This window comes from Meles meles, chromosome 18, assembly GCF_922984935.1.
Source record: "Meles meles chromosome 18, mMelMel3.1 paternal haplotype, whole genome shotgun sequence".
Classification (NCBI taxonomy): Eukaryota; Metazoa; Chordata; class Mammalia; order Carnivora; family Mustelidae; genus Meles; species Meles meles.
Window position 1 is genome coordinate 30,464,634 of NC_060083.1, and position 18,574 is coordinate 30,483,207.

At 38.6% G+C, this 18,574-nt stretch overlaps 1 protein-coding gene across 5 annotated transcripts in view; it reads right to left on the reverse strand.

The window, feature by feature from the left end:
- VMP1 (vacuole membrane protein 1) overlaps nucleotides 1–18,574 on the reverse strand; it is a 141,896-nt gene that overhangs the window by 21,793 nt on the left and 101,529 nt on the right. For 4 of the 5 annotated variants that reach the window (XM_045984245.1, XM_045984241.1, XM_045984242.1 and 1 more), the window contains 3 exons: nucleotides 12,918–12,998; nucleotides 9,171–9,287; nucleotides 1,706–1,767 (listed from right to left, as the gene is read on the reverse strand). In XM_045984245.1, coding sequence (XP_045840201.1) covers nucleotides 1,706–1,767; nucleotides 9,171–9,287; nucleotides 12,918–12,998 — 260 coding nt within the window. The remainder of the gene's footprint in view (nucleotides 1–1,705; nucleotides 1,768–9,170; nucleotides 9,288–12,917; nucleotides 12,999–18,574) is intronic. The other variant, XM_045984244.1, reaches the window with a different exon arrangement.

Here is an 18,574-nt window from a genome sequence, read left to right on the forward strand (position 1 = left end):
CCTAACATGCGGCTCAAACTCACAACCCCAACATCAAGGGTCACATGCTCTACAGACTGAGGCAGTCAGGCACCCTTGGGCAGTTAAATTATTAAATGAAAAGAAAGGCTCTCACCTGTAAACACTGAATAAAAATAAAAAATGCATTAAAAAGTTTCATTACCTGACAGTATTCCTATTCTAGTTGATAATTAACTTGATTAACCCGACAAAGAGGGGCTCCTGGGTGGCTCAGTGGGTTGGGGCTCTGCCTTTGGTTTGGGTCATGGTCCCGGGGTCCTAGAATCAAGTCCCGCATCGGGCTCTCTGCTCAGCGGGGAGCCTGCTTCCCCACCAACCTCTGCCTGCCTCTTTGCCTACTTGTGATCTCTGTCAAATAAATAAATAAAATCTTTAAAAAAAACCAAAAACCCAACTGAGTCTTTCTTTACTATTTTATCAAAGTCTACTCCACAAACTTGTGACATTACCATTTGAAGCATTAAGTTAAAACTGATCTTACTTCTATAAACACAAAAATAAAAGCTATGGAAAGTCTAGTCTTTTAAAATGGCCTGATTTGGGGCGCCTGGGTGGCTCAGTGGGTTAAGCCTCTGCCTTCAGCTCAGGTCATGATCTCAGGGTCCTGGGATCGAGCCCCGCATGGGGCCTCTCTGCTCAGCAGGGAGCCTACTTCCTCCTGTCTCTCTACCTGCCTCTCTGCCTACTTGTGATCTCTCTCTGTCAAATAAATAAATAAAATCTTTAAAAAAAAAATGGCTTGATTTTTCTCTAGTGAAGTGATAGGTTCATAACTGACATATTTGTAATATTATATACCATCTTATCATGACTTCTTTAATGAAATATCAATATTTTATTTAAGATTTGTATTTAAATTAAATGCAACTGTGCATCTGACAACCAATTTTAGCTAAAAATCACAACATTGTACTAAAGCACCACAAAACTGTAATAATACACAGATGTCTTTTATATAAAGAGAATTTATTTCTTTGGTGGATCAACAGTCTCAAACTCCAAAGCTTTTAAAATATTTTTAATTTTTTTATTACTATTTTTTAAAAGATTTTTTAAAAAATTAATTTATTTGACAGACAGAGATCACAAGCAGGCAGAGAGGCAGGCAGATAGAGAGGAAGGGAAGCAGGCTCCCTGCCGAGCAGATAGCCCAATGCCGGGCTTGATCCCAGGACCCTGGGATCATGACCTGAGCTGAAGGCAGAGGCTTAACCCACTGAGCCACCCAGGAGCCCCTATTTTTAAAATTTTTAAAAGATTTTATTTATTTATTTGACAAACAGAGATCACAAGCAGGCAGAGAGGGAGAGAGGAGGAAGCAGGCTCGTCACCGAGCAGAGAGCCCAATCCCAGGACCCTGAGATCATGACCTGAGCCGAAGACAGAGGCTTTAATCCACTGAGTCACCCAGGCGCCCCCCAAAGCTTTTTTTAAATCAAGAATTATATGACTTTAAAATTAAAATTTAATTAAAAATTTAAAATTAAATAAGGATTATCTGAACTTCACCTTTCCCTGCTGTAGGGTAAGAAAGTCTTCAATTTAACTAATAACAGGGCAAAAGATTTTTCCTTCTCAAAAAATAAAAAGGTATTAGAAAAATTCTGACCCAATAAAATCTTTTATACTTTTTTTCTATTTGAACAGTGATGACATTAATATTAATCCACAAAGAATTACTCACCCAATGAAAGCCACCATCTGCTCCACTATGTGTTTGCTGAATGTTATTATAACGAAGATTTTCTGTAGAGAAAATACCAGTTAAAATAAGTATTTATGTTATCAGAAAAAAAAACCAACAATATAAATTCATAATTCTGGTAAGAGTTTAAAGAGGTGAGCTGCTGCCCCAATTACAATTTTTTAAAGTTCTTTAAAAAAATATACTAAAAACACCACTTGCCTAACAAATGCTACCTACTTTGTATTTTAAAGATGTTTTTCCTTAAGCACAGCTCTAGTCTTGCAGGATACGTGACCATGTCTGAGGGAAAAATGTGAGTCATGAAACCCAAGGCTGAGTGAACATTCCACATGTATGTGTATCTTAGAATGGAGCTCACAAACTGGAGTCATGGGTTCTCATATAGCCCTCACTACTGAAATGAAAGCTGATTAGCCTAAGGACATGGGTCTGAACTAAATCTAATCCAGAGGATCCTGAAAAGCCTGTACATCCTTTATAGAAAGTTTGTTGAAGTTAACATTAAAGTTCCATTCTTAGATCCTGGGTGATCTTGGACTTTTAGACTTATTGTATAAGCAAAAACATCAACAGGTTATTGAGAATCTTTATCAGACCTGGATCATTTTCAGTTTGGTGTTACTGAGGTAGTCTCCATTAATCAAAGATGTTGATACCTTACCTTTTAAATAAAGATGCCTTTAGTGCTAAAAGGTAGCAAATATCGTCAACTCAGTTAGTTGAAAAAGTTCAAAATAATATAAGGCATTCTTATGGATTTTCAGGGAACATGAAATGGAAAGGACACTTCCTCAATGTCCTGAAGAATTTTTTTTTTTTAAAGATTTTATTTATTTATTTGACACACAGAGAGAGATCACAAGTAGGCAGAGAGGCAGGCAGAGAGAGAGAGGAAGAATCAGGCTTCCCGCTGAGCGGAGAGCCCGACGCGGGGCTCGATCCCAGGACCCTGAGATCATGACCTGAGCCGAAGGCAGCGGCTTAACCCACTGAGCCACCCAGGCTCCCCAGAATTTTTTTTTTTTAAAGATTTTACTTATTTGAGAGAGAGAGAACAGGAGTGGGTGGAGGGAGAGGGAGAAACAGACTTCCCGCCCTGAGCAGGCAGCCCCATGCAGGACCCAATCCCAAGATCCTGAGACCATGACCAGAGCCAAAGCAGATGCTCAAATGACTGAGTCACTCAGGCACTCGGCCCTGAATTAATTAATTTTAAAAAGATTTTATTTATTTATTTGAGAGAGAGAGCAGAGTGAGAGAGAAAGAGACTGTGAGTTTGGGTGAGGGATGGAGGGAGAAGGACAAGCAGACTCCCCGCTGAGCAGGGAGCCTGACATAGGGCTCAAGATCATGATCCAAGACAAAAGCAGCTGCTTAACTGACTGAGCCACCCAGCCACCCTGTGCCCTGAAGAAATTTATAAATCTTTTTCTTTTCTTTTTTAAAAAAGCATTTTATTTATATATTTGATAGAGAGCGCACACACAAGCAAGGGGAGCAACAGGCAGAGGGAGAAGGAGAAGCAGGTTCCTCACTGAGCAGGGAGCCCAATGTGGGGCTCGATCCCAGGACTTTAGGATCATGACCCGAGTCGAACGCAGAGGCTTAACCCACTGAGCCACCCAGGCGTCCCAATAAGTTTCTTTTTCTTTTTCTTTCCTTTTTTTTTTTTTTTTTTAAGATTTAGTTTATTTATTTGACACAGAGAGAGAGAGAGAGAGAGATCACAAGCAGGCAGAGCAGCAGGCAGAGAGAGAAGGGGAAGCAGGCTCCCCGCTGAGCAGAGAGCCTGACGCCGGGCTTGATCCCAGAACCCCGAGATCATGACCTGAGCCGAAGGCAGAGGCTTAACCCACTGAGCCACCCAGGCACCACCCCAATAAGTTTCTTAAAAAAAAATGAGGGGTGCCTGGTGGCTCAGTGGGTTAAAGCCTCTGACTTCAGCTCAGGTCATGATCCCAGGGTCCTGGGATCGAGCCCTGAGTTGGGCTCTCTGCTCAGCAGGGAGCCTGCTTTCCTTCCTCTCTCTCTGCCTGCCTCTCTGCCTACTTGTGATCTCTGTCAAATAAATAAATAAAACCTTTAAAAAAAAAATGAACTATACATGACATTAGTAGTAAAAATGTATTCTACGAGTTCAGAGAAAGGAAATGTCATATAAGTATGACTAATTAGAGATTCAAGGTAATATTAAAGTTCAGCTCTAAAGCACTGATAATAACTCTCTTATTAAATATGAGTAATTCTAGATTCTCTCCAAATTCCTGATGATGCCTGCTGACATTTTTGTTATTGTTTGTCAAATAATAACTTGAGCCTATGCAACCAAAAGGGAGGGAAGAGAAATAAATGATAGACTTCTTTTTATCTACCCATTATGAATCTCAGAAAAGTAGCTAAATTAGACTAAAACATATTATTTCAGATATTAGACTAATAAGGCAATGACATTTTCTTTCTTTCTTTCTTTAAGATTTTATTTATTTATTTGTCAGAGAGAGTGAGCACAGGCAGACAGAGTGACAGGGAGAAGCAGGCTCCCTGCTGAGCAAGGAGCCCAATGTGGGACTCGATCCCAGGATGCCGGGGTCATGACCTGAGCCGAAGGCAGCCGCTCAACCAACTGAGCCACCCAGGCGTCCTGCCAATGACATTTTCTTAAGAAATGTCCTAGTGTTAACAGAGACATTGGCAGCCGCGTAGCTAGATCTATGTAAGGAAGTAAGACTAAAAAGAAAAGTTCAGTCTTTTTTGGTGTTTGTTTATTTATTTATTTATTTTTAAAGTTTTATTTATTTATTTTAGAGAGAGAGCTGGGGAAGCAGTAGAAGCAGGACAAGCAGATTCTGTGCTGAGTGTGGAGCCTGAACTGGGGATCAATCCCATGACCCTGAGATTATGACCTGAGCCAAGAGTCAATTAAGCCACCCAGGTGTCCCTGTTTATGTATCTATTGATTTTAAAAAGATACTACCTATCTTATGAAAAAAGCAAGCACATGTCAAAAAGAGCTACAAGATGGATGATGATTTCATAACAGTGTTATATAAATGGTGTATAAAGATTATGAAACTAACAAGACAATTATTACAGATCATTTAGGGAGAAAAAGCATTACTATATGGGGGTCCTTCTAGTTTCCATAAAAGCCAGTTACTGGAGCTATAAATCTTTCACTAAGAATTAGAGCTAAGAGTTTTGCCTCTCAGTGATTTCACCACCATGAGTTTTCCCTACCATCATTTCCTAACATTGAAAATAAGCCAATGCCCAGATAATTGCATAATTCCATTGCCTGAAAACAAAACAAGACTTTCTTTTTATATATAACAGCTTGAAAACTCACTGTGCTGGGCAAAATAAATGGGCCAGATATTTAAGAACTTATGTCTCATCTCATTCAGGCTAGAGGTCTGAGTGGGGATTCTACCAAATAAACAAAAACACCGATCACCAAACAGCCCACTTAACCATGTGTGCAGAGGAAAGGGTTGAGTAGGGGGAAAAAAAAAGATACGGGTGCAGGGAACTAACAGTGCCAGAATGAACAAAGAAGAAACTATCTATAAAAGAAAGTCCTTTGATGGGACAAAAAATCTTAAATTCATTTATTAAAAATTTACTGGATGAGGCAGGGTGGCTGGGTGGCTCAGTCAGTTGAGCATCTAACTCTCGGTTTTGGCTCGGTTCATGATCTCAGGATTGTGGGATCAAGCACTGTGTGGGGGCCCTGTACTCAGCACGAAGTCTGCTTGAGATTCTCTCTTCCCTTCTCCTTCTTCCCCTTCCCCAGCTCAACTTGCTCTCTCTCTCTTTCAAAAAAATAAAATCTTAAAAAAAAAAAATAACACCCAAATTTACTGAGTGGGGCACCTTGGTTGGCTCAGCTGGTAGAGCACGTGACTCTTGATCTCAGGGCTGTGAGTTTGAGACCCATGTTGAATGTACAGATCACTTAAATTTACTGAATGTCAACTACATGCCAGATGATATTTTAAGCATTAGAATACTCAGTCAGACTAAATTCTCCACTTTCATGGAGCTTATATTTCTGTGTATGTGTCTGTGGTGGAAAGATAAAGAGGCAATAAATAATATACATGGTAAGTAAGTTATAGGATATGTAAAGTATGGAGTATAAATGTACTGAGTTTGGAAATCCCAGTCTAACATTATTAGATGGGCTAATTTGAAATTTTTAGGGGAAGTTTAACAAATAGCAAGATATGAATAAAAATAGTATTTTTGGCTGTTTACTTTAGGCTGAAAAAAAAAAAAGGGAAAGGAACCAGAAGATGGGTTTACTATTAGATGACAGAAAAACCTGTGTGTGGTTTCCTTCTATTACTTCAGAAATAGTTAAAACATTTTTATTATGCACTACCATTGCCTACCCAAAGAATGAGAAATGTTTGTCACCCCGAGTTACATCTGGATGTACATCAAGTGACATGCCTTTAGAAACTATGTCTCCATAGTACCATGGAACACAGAAAACATATCCCATGGTCTCAGTTTAGTGAAGGAATGCAGACTGTCTGCTTTCAGAAACAGAAAGACTTTGGCTTTCTTTTTTTCGTTCCACACAGATACAAGGTATAGCTTTGAATTTATAGAGTTCGGTTTCAATTCCAGGGCTTTAGCCATGTATTTTATCTTCTCTAACACTCAGTTCCCATATGTATGAAATATGGATAATAACTATCTCATGGGATTGTTCTGAGATGACCAATGCACACTGCCTGGCACAGGTCCTGATAAATAGCAGGCTTTAAACAGTTCAGTTTCCTTAATCACATAAATAATTTATAGTTTAGAAGGTAATGCAAAACAATGGAAAGAACACTGAACTTGAAGCCAGAAGACATGGGTTCAAATTCCAGTTTTTACTTACTTTATTTATTAACCTTCGAAGTTTGACAATTATAAAACGAGAGTAGTCATTTTTCTACCTGAGGATTATAATAAAATTAACTCACAAACACTAAGTGCTTTAAAATGTGAAGCACCATATAAAAAACTTAAACGTTATCATAATTTGAGTGGTGCCTGGGTGGCTCAGTGAGTTAAAGCCTCTCTGCCTTCGGCTCGGGTCATGATCTCAGGGTCCTGGGATCGAGACCCGCATTGGGCTCTCTGCTCAGCAAGGAGCCCACTTCCTCCCTCTCTCTGCCTGCCTCTCTGCCTACTTGTGGTCTCTGTCTGTCAAATAAATAAATAAATACAATCTTGAAAAAAAAAAAAAACCCTCGGGGTGCCTGGGTGGCTCAGGTTAAAGCCTCTGCCTTCGGCTTAGTCATGATCTCAGGGTCCTGGGATCGAGCCCCGCATCGGGCTCTCTACTTAGTGGGGAGCCTGCTTCCCTTCCTCTCTCTCTCTCTGCCTGCCACTCTGCCTACTTGTGATCTGTCAAATAAATAAAATCTTAAAAACAAACAAAAAAAACCCCTCTATCTTTAAAAAATATTATCATAACTTGAAAAAAACTAAGAATGTTTATAAAATATACTATTTTTAATATTCTGTAATGAAAAATATGATAAGTTGCATGACCTATCACTATAGAATACTCCTAGCATAATAAATGTTACTAAATTCATACAGAAAGTTACTACACAAAGCTGGGTACATAAAGCTTATGGATTCTCAGAGAAGTTGCTATTATAAAGGGAATTAAAATAATCTGTTATTGTTTCTTAGGTATTAATACTTTCAAGGGAAAATTTTTTATTTTTAAAAGACAAAACGTTAGCTGCCTTCTTCCCCAGAAAGAACTGGAAAGATCAAAGAAAAAAATCATCTTCTGTTATACTGCAAAATAATCTACTACTTGGGCGCCTGGGTGGCTCAGTGGTTTAGGCCTCTGCCTTCGGCTCAGGTCATGATCTCAGGATCCTGGGATCGAGTCCCGCATCAGGCTCTCTGCTCGGCAGGGAGCCTGCTTCCCTCTTACTCTCTCTGCCTGCCTCTCTGCCTACTTGTATCTCTCTCTGTCAAATAAATAAATAAAATCTTAAAAAAAAAAAAAATCTACTACTCCCATAGTATTTTATTATTTGAAAAATCCTAATATGGTATTATAATGTTTACCAAAGTAAACAGCATTCCAACATTAAAAAACTAATTTCATTGAACAATATACTTAATATAAGTGAGAGAAAATATATTCCTTGAAGGAGTAATGCGCTTGGAATACTAAGTGATTATCATGGCAGGGGAGCAGAGGACAGGCTCACTAAACTCATCCCAAATGCCAAAATAAAACAGGAACTGGGCATGTAAAAGCAGCTCAAGTTTTCCTGTCTCATTCTTCTCTAAGAACTAAAGGTAGAGAGGTGTTAAGAAGAAACCTGGGGGGCACCTGGGTGGCTCAGAGGGTTAAAGCCTCTGCCTTCGGCTCAGGTCATGATCCCAGAGTCCTGGGATTGAGCCCCCGCATCGGGCTCTCTCCTTGGCGGGGAGTCTGCTTCCTCCTCTCTCTCTCTCTGCCTGCCTCTCTGTCTACTTGTGATCTCTCTCTGTCGAATAAATAAAATCTTAAAAAAAAAAAAAAAAAGAAGAAGAAACCTGGGACAAAGGGGCTTTTAATTTTGAAATCATACCAGGGCAGATATTACTCACTGCTCTTGCCTTTCATTTGGTGAATGCCTCTGTGTTGCAAACCTCACTGGTTAAGAAATTCTATTCAGGTTAATTTTGTTTTCTTCTAGTGAGATTTGTCCTTTTAAAAGGAAACAATTCATATCACAGTCCTAGATACACCTATTCATTTCCCTTCATTCTCTCTCCTCTATTCATATATATACATACCTCTATCCTAGGGCTTTTGTTAAGACTGGCTTTGAACAATAGCGATTCTCACTTCTCTAACCACAACCCACAGCTCTTCACCTCTTCAGAGACCCCTTTCTTCCCCATTCTCTCCCACACTAACATCTGGCTGGTTTTCTATAAAGGACATTGATGCCTTGAGAGGAAGTATTATTGGGGGGTATGAAAGAAAAGGAGAATTAGTGAAAGGCCATTTTCTCTCAGCTCATGGTCAGTAAAAATGTGAAATTTTTAGACTATGTATGTGAAAATGACATGCATTTTCCTATACAGGAACACTATTTTTAGTTGGTAATAGTCTTGGATGAACAGTTTCATAAGGCAAAAAGTGAAATAAAGAAAGACAGGAAAGGAGGGAGGAAAAAGAAGGAAAGAAAGAAAACAAGAAGAAAAGTCTTAAAGGGTCACAATTTTCCAACAGGGACAGGAAAAATTTGTACCAAATTCACTAATTTCCAAATGACAAGGCTAAATACCACAGTAAGTTATCAACCAAAAGAAGCAAAACCAAAATATTAACAATTCATACTGGAATGAGCAAAGAAATTAAGTTTTAATGTCTTTTAATGGGCTCATCATCATTAGGCAGTGAATCAGAGGGTATAATTACCTGGATATGCATCTTAATTATTGCTTTTCCAATCAGAGTTGCACCAAAGAAAGTCCAAAAAGGTACAAGAAAGTGTCCACATGTTATTCCAGCCAGATCAAATAGAGGATTTGGAATCTATTTAAGAAAAAAAGTTAAAATATATGATCCAAAAAAGAGATTAATCTTATGACTTACAGGTATGGGGAATCATGCTTTAAGCCTTGCTTTCACTGCAAAGACAGGTATAGGTTCCTTCATCACTAGGCTGTTCAGAAGGTTAGGCAAGTATTCTAATGTTTCTGTAAGTTGGGTCTCATATTCATTTCAGGCTGCTGTTCAAAGCAAACCCAGCTGTCCTTTTGCTTTTATTATTTATAGCTAACACCCCATATACTTTTTTCTTTTAATCACATTAGAATTGGATAAAACCAATGGACCTGCAGGAATTTAATACCTTTCAGCACACTGCCATTTGGTAGCTGTATCTAAGGTGAGGTATAAATGAAGAAAAAGCTTTAAGATTATTTCAGTAGTTACTAGGGCTCTAAAATCTTCAGCTTGAAATACGAGTATTATCTAGAAAGTACTCACATCTTTACAGCAAACATTCTTATAAAAGTCACAAATACATTTATGTGGAAATGTGCTTTTATTCCTCAACATAAAAAAATTCATAATTTGTACATTGCACATACAAACCTCATCATTTGTATGACAGCCCAAGGCTGTGGGACTGTGTAATATATTTTAAAAAGAAAATCAAGTGTGGAAATATGAGCACATAGATTCAGATGTTTTGAATACTCAGTCCCAGACAAAGAAATGATTCAAAACAAATACCTTTTCCAAACATTCCCACATTTCAAGAATGCTGAAATACAGTTTCATGTAAAAATGCAAAGAAACCACAAGCTGCTTTTGAGCACTTCATCTATTTTTCTCCCATAGAAGCACTCTGTCCTTGTGGCAATTGGCAGAACCATTCAGAAGCCAATTAATTTATATAATTTCATTTTTGAAATTACAAAGAAAAGCCTAATTGTTTAAAAGATATTTGTCACATATGTTCTTTTAAAAATAAGTCCATGACTAAATTAGAATTCAAATATTCTTTTGTTCATAACACTTGGATTCAATAACTCAAGTTTTGTTTTTCTCATCCAAATTCAAATGTTTTATGCAATTTCATCTGTCTTATAATCATGTTAATAACAATACCATTTGTACAACTTTACATCAATCATTTCTTATATTTTTTCATGTGACCTTCATAACTCCATGGATTATAATTTTAATTGTTTTCCTATATTATCAGGCTCTACCTCATGTTGAAACAGAAATTAATCTAAAATATACAAGATGTAAAGCAGAGAAGATTAAAAATTAGAATTTGCTAAACATGTTGGACACCTCAGCATATGCTATATACCCTCAGAAGAGCATATATAATCAGTGAATTTATTGTTTCATGTGCATGTTATTAATTCTTGTTTTTTAACTCCTGGCTAAATACACAGAAAGGAAGACTGGGATTAAATGAACTAAGTAGCTTTGAAATTTTCCCTCAACTAAGAGTTTTATTTATCTTAGTTTGAATGTTAACAAAAAATTAATAAACTTAAATGAAGTATATATGCTTTCAACACTTTAAGTATCAAAAATTTTATAGAAAAAAGTTCCTAGAAGGCCAAACTGATCTATCAATTTGACTATTCCTAGTCAAATATAAAGAAGACTGACTAGTATAGGAAGTGGATTTTCAGAAGTGAGGACACATGGATAGACGAGTACCAAAGAATAAATACTATTTTGTTTTAATAAACTGAAGGTACTCTGTGTTTTCCCCACAAATAATGAAAGCTGATTGCTCTTGAATGCTTTGACTTATTCAATACTTTTCTAAAATTTCTACATTGTCAACTTATTTAATCTCAAAATAATGCTATATGGTACCATTACACTCACTTTACAGAAAGTGAGACAGACAGGTTTGACAATTTATTCAGGATAGCAGGATTGCAGCAGCAGAGCAGGATTTCAACTCAGGCAATACGGCTGTCATGCTTGTTCACTTAACCTCTAAAGTAAGGACATTATTATCCATTAGGCCTCTCAGCTTAATCCCATTCTGTTGACTTCCATGGCACTTTCTACTTATCCTTGTATTTCAACGGTCTTCCTCACTGGACTTCAGCATCCTTGAGAAAAGGGAATATCTTTCATCTCTGTATTCCTAACACTCAGTGACTGAATCAAAGCTGATGAGTAACAATAAAAAATGCAGGAACATTTTATGTTCTAAGCACTGTGTTAGTTCACATACATTTTCTTAAATCTTCACATCAGCCTTTACAATGAGTGTCTTATTGCCCCATTTTAAAAATTAGAAAATCAGGGTTCAAAGAGAGTAACCTGACTAGGTTATGTAGTTAGTAAGAGGCAAAACTGGTTTAGGAATGCCAAAACCAATTCTCTTTCTACTATATCACACTACAATAAACTTAACTTATAAATTGCTCAAATAGTTGAGGTCAATATTATGATAAAATATTAAACATTAAAAAGAAAAAGATTACAAAAATTTCTAAAATTGTCAGCATCAAAGGCACTTGTATATTTTACAGTATATCTAAAATGTTCACATCCATTAGAAATTTTGGCACCAATTGTTTTCTTTTCTGGCCATTTGCTTTGCTAAGGGAGGAGCACTCAAAGATATATTCATATTCTAGTACATAATAGATAAAGGAGTTGTGTGTCAGTAGACAATAATTTTGCGAATTACACTTACAGTTGCAGCTTTCATCATATCAACTAGATGCACCTAGTTATACTGGTGAAATCCACCACTGAAGTGCCAAAAATTGTGCACAGGCTACCAAAGAAAACTCTGTTCAAAATGTTCCATTTCAAATACAACTGTTTCTATTATGTTAGAAAAGAACCAGGATAAAAACCAACTCATCAAGAAATGTCAGTTTTACAAATCTGCAATTTGAGACATTTTTGACGTAAGTGGCTTCTTAGCTCACTGTAGCCAAAGATGCGCCTAACTTTGCCCAAGAGGTTTTGATTACTTTGATAATTGTAAATATCCCTTGAGACAGGTTTCATATGAATTCTTCCTTATAACTAATGCTTGAAACTCCGGAAAAAGCCTACCTATCTATAACTCCAGAAAGAATGAAGTCATTTTATTTGGTTAAATGCACGTCATTTTATAAGTTCATGGAAAGGATGAATTTTATCTTTCTTTTTTTATATCTTTTTTATTCTTTTTTTTTTAAGATTTTATTTATTTATTTGACAGAGATCACAAGTAGGCAGAGAGAGAGAGAGAGAGACAGAGACAGAGACAGAGGAGGAAGCAGGCTCCCCGCCGAGCAGAGAGCCCAACATGGGGCTCGATCCCAGGACCCTGGGATCATGACCTGAGCTGAAGGCAGAGGCCTCAGCCCACTGAGCCATCCAGGTGCCCCTATCTTTTTTATTCTTACTGAAACAAGCTATTTAGATCCAAAGTCATCAATGGCAAGATGAAATGTTTAAAAAGTCAGTAAACAAGGTATGAACCTATCCAACAGAAACAGCTCATTTGGTGAGTAAGATGATTAATAAAATTACATACTCATTAAAAGTGATAACATTTTTGTTCACTCAAGTGTGTTATCTTTATTTTTCTAAGTGTGCTATCTTTAAAAACAAATTGGATCATATAAATCTACCATTTATTAGAATTTCTCACTTTTAATACAATTCACTTACTGAAGCACAGGCCAAAATTCCAAAAAATCCGACTTTCTGTACTAGGTTTTGAACTGCCAGTTTAGCCCGGGTAGCAAAGTCCTGTATAAAAGGAGGATAATCAAAACATTAATGAAAAATATAAGAAAGAATGAAAGATGGCTCTTTATAGAGTTTATAATATTAAATATCTCATAACCTGATTCACTTATTCATTGTTTTTGATGGTTAAAAAAAAAAATCACAAAAGGTTGCACTAGAAAATACGCAAATATAATTTTTTTTTTTTTTTAAGATTTTATTTATTTGTTTGACAGAGAGAGACCGCAAGAGAGGGGACACAAGCACAGGGAGTGGGAGAGAGAGAAGCAGACTTCCTGCAGAGCAGGGAGCCCAATATGCAGGGGCTTGATCCCAGGACTCTGGGATCATGACCTGAGCTGAAGGCAGACGCTTAACAACTGAGCTACCCAGGTGCCCCACAAATAAAATTTTGATAAAATAATTACACCCTAAAGATAAACTTCCACCACAATTCAAGAATAACCAAAACATTGTTACTTTATTTTTTGTATTATCTCTGTATTATTTAGGGATGAACAAAATGTTATAAACTAACTATGAACCAACACATTCTTTTTTTTTTTTTTTTTAAAAGTAGGCTCCACCCCTAGATGGAGCCCAGTGTGGGGCTTGAACTCACAACCCTGAGATCAAGACTTGAACTGAGATCAAGAGTCAGACACTCAACAGACCGAACCACGCAGACGCCCCAAACCAATTCATTCTTTTGGAAATACTGACCTACCACATTTGTCTCTTTTTCTTTCCTTCTACTACTTGCCAGACTTACTCCCTGATTAACAACAGGGTCGAAAATCACAGAATTTTTCAAGATAGTCAATGAAGACACCTCTGCTGATCACCAGTCAGAAGATGAAAAAAAAACAGTTATGTGGCAATAACTGAATAAGCATTTATTACCCCCCAAAGCAAAATGACATCTTACATTTATTTCACAGCTTGTGCTAGTGTTATGAAATATTTTCAGAAACATTTTACTCAAGCCTTTTAATAATCCTGCATTATAACAGAGCAGATACTTTAGACTCTGAAATCAGTGCTCTTTTTATTTTACTATGCTATCTTCCATGCTAAAACAGGCATTTGGCTGGCTAGCATATTTTCATGATTTTCTTTTTCCTGCATGTTGATGCTACAACAACTTAAAAGTGCCACTCTGGGGATGCCTGGCTGGCTCAGTTGGTAGAGCATGGGACTCTGGACTTCAAGGAGGCGAGTTTAAGCCCCATGTTGGGCATTGAGCTTACTAAAAACAAACATAACAAAACAAAACACAAACTCCCTCCAACTTACTTGGTTGGTGAGAAAAGTGGTGAGGATGGTGAGAAAATTAAAGGAATTAAACCAATAAGGTATATTTTAAAAGCTATTTTTTTTTTTAAGATTTCTTATTTATTTATTTGACAGAGAGAGATCACAAGTAGGCAGAGAGGCAGGCAGAGAGAGTGAGAGGGAAGCAGGCTCCCTGCCGAGCAGAGAGCCCGATGCGGGACTCGATCCCAGGACCCTGAGATCATGACCTGAGCCGAAGGCAGCAGCTTAAACCACTGAGCCACCCAGGTGCCCCTATTTTAAAAGCTATTAACAGTTAAGGTAACTGTTAAGATAAACACTTTCAAGTTCAAATTTATCGGCTTTCAAAGTCAATCATTAACTAAATTTTATAACGCAGTTTTGTAATTTAACAATTTATTTCCAAAGAGAGAATTTTTCTTTTTGGGATGTCTTCCTTTTTCAGTAAGTCAACTATATCAGATTATATATATATATATAATTTTAACATAAGCTCTACACTGAATGTGGGCTTGAACTCACAACTTTGAGATCAAGAGTCACATGCTCTACCAACTGAGACAGCCAGGTGCCCCCAAGATTTAATATTTTCAAATAAACTGAACTACTGCAGCGGAGAGAAGTTTCTATTTTTATTCAGATTTTTTAAAAAAGATTTTATTTATTCATCTGACAGAGAAAAATACAGCGAGAGAGGGAACACAAGCAGGGGGAGTGAGAGAAAAAGAGAAGCAGGCTTCCTGCTGAGCAGGGAGCCCGATGCAGGGCTCGATCCCAAGACCCTGAGATCATGACCTGAGCTGAAGGCAGAGGCTTACCCCACTGAGCTACCCAGGCGCCCATATTGGTTTCTGGAGTAGAATTCAGTGATTTATCACTTAGTGTAACACCCAGGGCTCATTACAAGTGCCCTCCTCCTTAATACCCATCACCCATCGAGTCCACCCCCCACCCACCTCCCTCCATGAACCCTCAGTTTTTCCTCTATTGTTAAAAGTCTCCTATGGTTTCTTTCCCTCTCTCTCTCTCTCTCTTTTTTTTAAGATTTTATTTATTTATTTGACAGAGAGGGTCATAGCAAGAGAGCGAACACAAGCAGGGCGAGTGGGAGAGGGAGAAGCAGGCTTCAGGCTGAGCAGGGAGCCGATGCAGGGCTCAATCCCAGAAGACTGGGATCATGACCTGAGCCCAAGGCAGTTGCTTAACCAACTGAGCCACCCAGGTGCCCCTCCGTCTCTCCTTTTTTTCTTTCTCCCCTTCCCATATGTTCGTCTGTTTTCTTTTTTCACTTCAACATATGAATGAGATCATATGCTATTTGTCTTTCTCTGACTGACTTATTTCACATGGCACAATACACTCTAGTTCCACCCATGTTATTGCAAATGACAAGATTTCTTTTCTTTTTTTGATGGCTGAGTAATATTCCCTCTGTGTGTGTGTGTGTGTGTGTGTGTGTGTGTGTGTGTGTGTTTATACATATACATACACACACTACATCTTTATCCATTTATCAGTTGATGGCCATTTGGGATCTCTCCATGGTATGGCTATTGTTGATAATGCTGCTATAAACATTGTGGTGCATATACCCCTTCAAATCTGTATTTTTGTATCCTTCGGGTAAATACCTAGTAGTGCAATTGCAGGAGTGCAGGGCAGATCTATTTTTAACTTTCTGAGGAATCTCCATACTGTTTTCTCAAGTGGCTGCACCAGTTTTCCTGCTCACAAATAGTGCAAGAGGGTTCCCCTTTCTTTGCATCCTTGCCAACACTTGTTTCTTCTAATCTTATTGATTTAAAAACTGTTTAATATATAATGACACATTTTCCTATATAACTTGTTTTATTTTTTTTATAAGATTTTATTTATTTATTTGACAGAGAGAGATCACAAGTAGGCAGAGAGCCAGGCAGAGAGAAGGGGGGGAAGCAGACTCCCCACTGAGCAGAGAGCCCGATGCGGGGCTCGATCCCAGGACCCTGGGATCATGACCCGAGCCGAAGGCAGAGGCTTAACCCACTGAGCCACCCAGGCACACCTAATGTAGATATATTTTGAGTTTTAAAAATATCAAACAAGCCTGGGTGGCTCAGTGGGTTAAGCCTCTGCCTTCAGCTCAGGTCATGATCTCAGGGTCCTGGGATCGAGTCCTATATCGGGCTCTCTGCTCTGCGGGGAGCCTGCTTCCTCCTCTCTCTCTGCTTGCCTCTCTGCCTACTTGTGATCTCTCTGTGTCAAATAAATAAATAAAATCTTTAAAAAAAATATATATAGGGGCGCCTGGGTGGCTCAGTGGGTTAAGCCACTGCCTTCAGCTCAGGTCATGATCTCAGGGTCCTGGGATCGAGCCCCGCATCAGGCTCTCTGCTCAGCAGGAAGCCTGCTTCCTCCTCTCTCTCTCTGCCTGCCTCTCTGCCTACTTGTGATCTCTCTCTGTGTGTCAAATAAATAAATAAAATCTTTAAAAAAAAAAGTAAAATATATATATATATATCAAACAATACTATTAGAGGATAAGCAAGTTATGACATTTTAACAATATAGCCCAAGATTTAAAAAATATGAATTCAGAAAATGTCTTCCTTTACAACCCTTGGTATCTTCAGAGCAAATCCTTTTTTATGAGTGGTAAGATGGCGCTCAGCTGCTAAGAAAAACTGAAACGGCACGTCAGTGGCTCAGTCAGTTAAGCGTCTGCCTTTGGCTCAGGTCATGATCCTGGAATTGAACCCCATGTCAGGCTCTCTGCTCAATGGGAACCTGCTTCCCCCTCTCCCTCCCTCTCCCTGCTGCTCCCCCTGCTTGTACTCTCTCTCCATCAAATACATAAGTGAAATCTTTAAAAAAAAAAAGACAAAGAAAAAAGTCTATATAAATTTTATTTTAAAGATAACACACTTTTTATGTCCCAAGTTGGACAAATGTGGGAACACTTTTTTTTTTTTTAAGATTTTATTTATTTATTTGAGAGAGAGAGAGAATGAGAGAGAGCCTGAGAGCAGGGAGGGTCAGAGGGAGAAGCAGACTCCCTGCTGAGCAGGAAGCCTGATGCAAGATTTGATCCTGGGATCAAATGTGATCCTGATTTGATCCAGGATCATGACCTGAGCCTGTTAGGTCCCCCAATAATAGGTCTGTGATCAAAGGAGCGAGACTGATACAAAGCAAAAGTCAAGCAAAGCTTTATTTTGCACCAAGCATCAAGACTCAAGCTGACCAGTCAGGGCCTCTCTTACAAAGAGGCGACCCCTCCCTGCCCTACAGACTAACTTTTATAGAGCAAAGGCCATGTGGTTGGGCCTGTCCACACACAGGTGGCCAATGAGATTGTAACACACAGAGAAAGCTGCACAGTCATGCTAGGTCACACACGGGTGGCCAACTGAATTACAATTTACCTTAGCAGATACTTGACCTAGCCTATCATCTTGGTCAGAGCTGGCACCCAAAAGGCAGGACCCACACTGCTTGGTAGCTAGAGAGACAGTATGCGCCCCACTGATTGGATGTCTCCACCTGGCCTGACCCGCCCTTGTATTTGGGCTTTTCGTTACCTGGGACTGGTTTCTGGGACTTGCTTTTAAGTAAGTTCCCTGAGGTGGGGGCAGGGTCAGTTTTAGGCCCTTACAAGCCTAAGGCAGTCACTTAACCAACTGAGCCACCCAGCCACTCCTGGGAACACTTTTTTTAAAAAAGATTTTATTTATTTATTTGACATAAAATTTATTTTATTTGACAGAGATCACATGTAGGCAGAGAGGCAGACAGAGAGAGAGAGAGAGAGAGAGGAGAAAGTAGGCTCCCTGCAGTGCAAAGAGCCCGATGTGGGACTCAATCCCAGGACCCTGAGATCATGACCTGAGCTGAAGGCAGCGGCTTAACCCACTGAGCCACCCAGGTGCCATTTATCATATCTATCATACCATTTATATAGTCCTCAATATGGAAAATTACAGCAAAAAACTATTTTTTTTTTTTTACATAAAATTGTATAGAAAAGATCAGTGAATTGCTTTACTTAAAGTTTGGTGTCCTGTTTTATCTTAATTTAATGGTTTTAGAATCTTTTTCTTTTCCTTTTTTTAAAGGTTTTATTTATTTGTCAGCGAGGTATAGAGAGAGTACCAGCAGCAGGGTGTGGGGGGTGGCAGGCAGAAGAAGCAGCAGGCTCTCTCTGAGCAAGGAGCTGGATGCGGGACCCTGGGATCATGACCTGAGGTGAAGGCAGATGCTTAAAGGACTGAGCCACCCAGGCATTCCTAAAGGCTTTAGAATTTTGTATTTATTTAAACAAG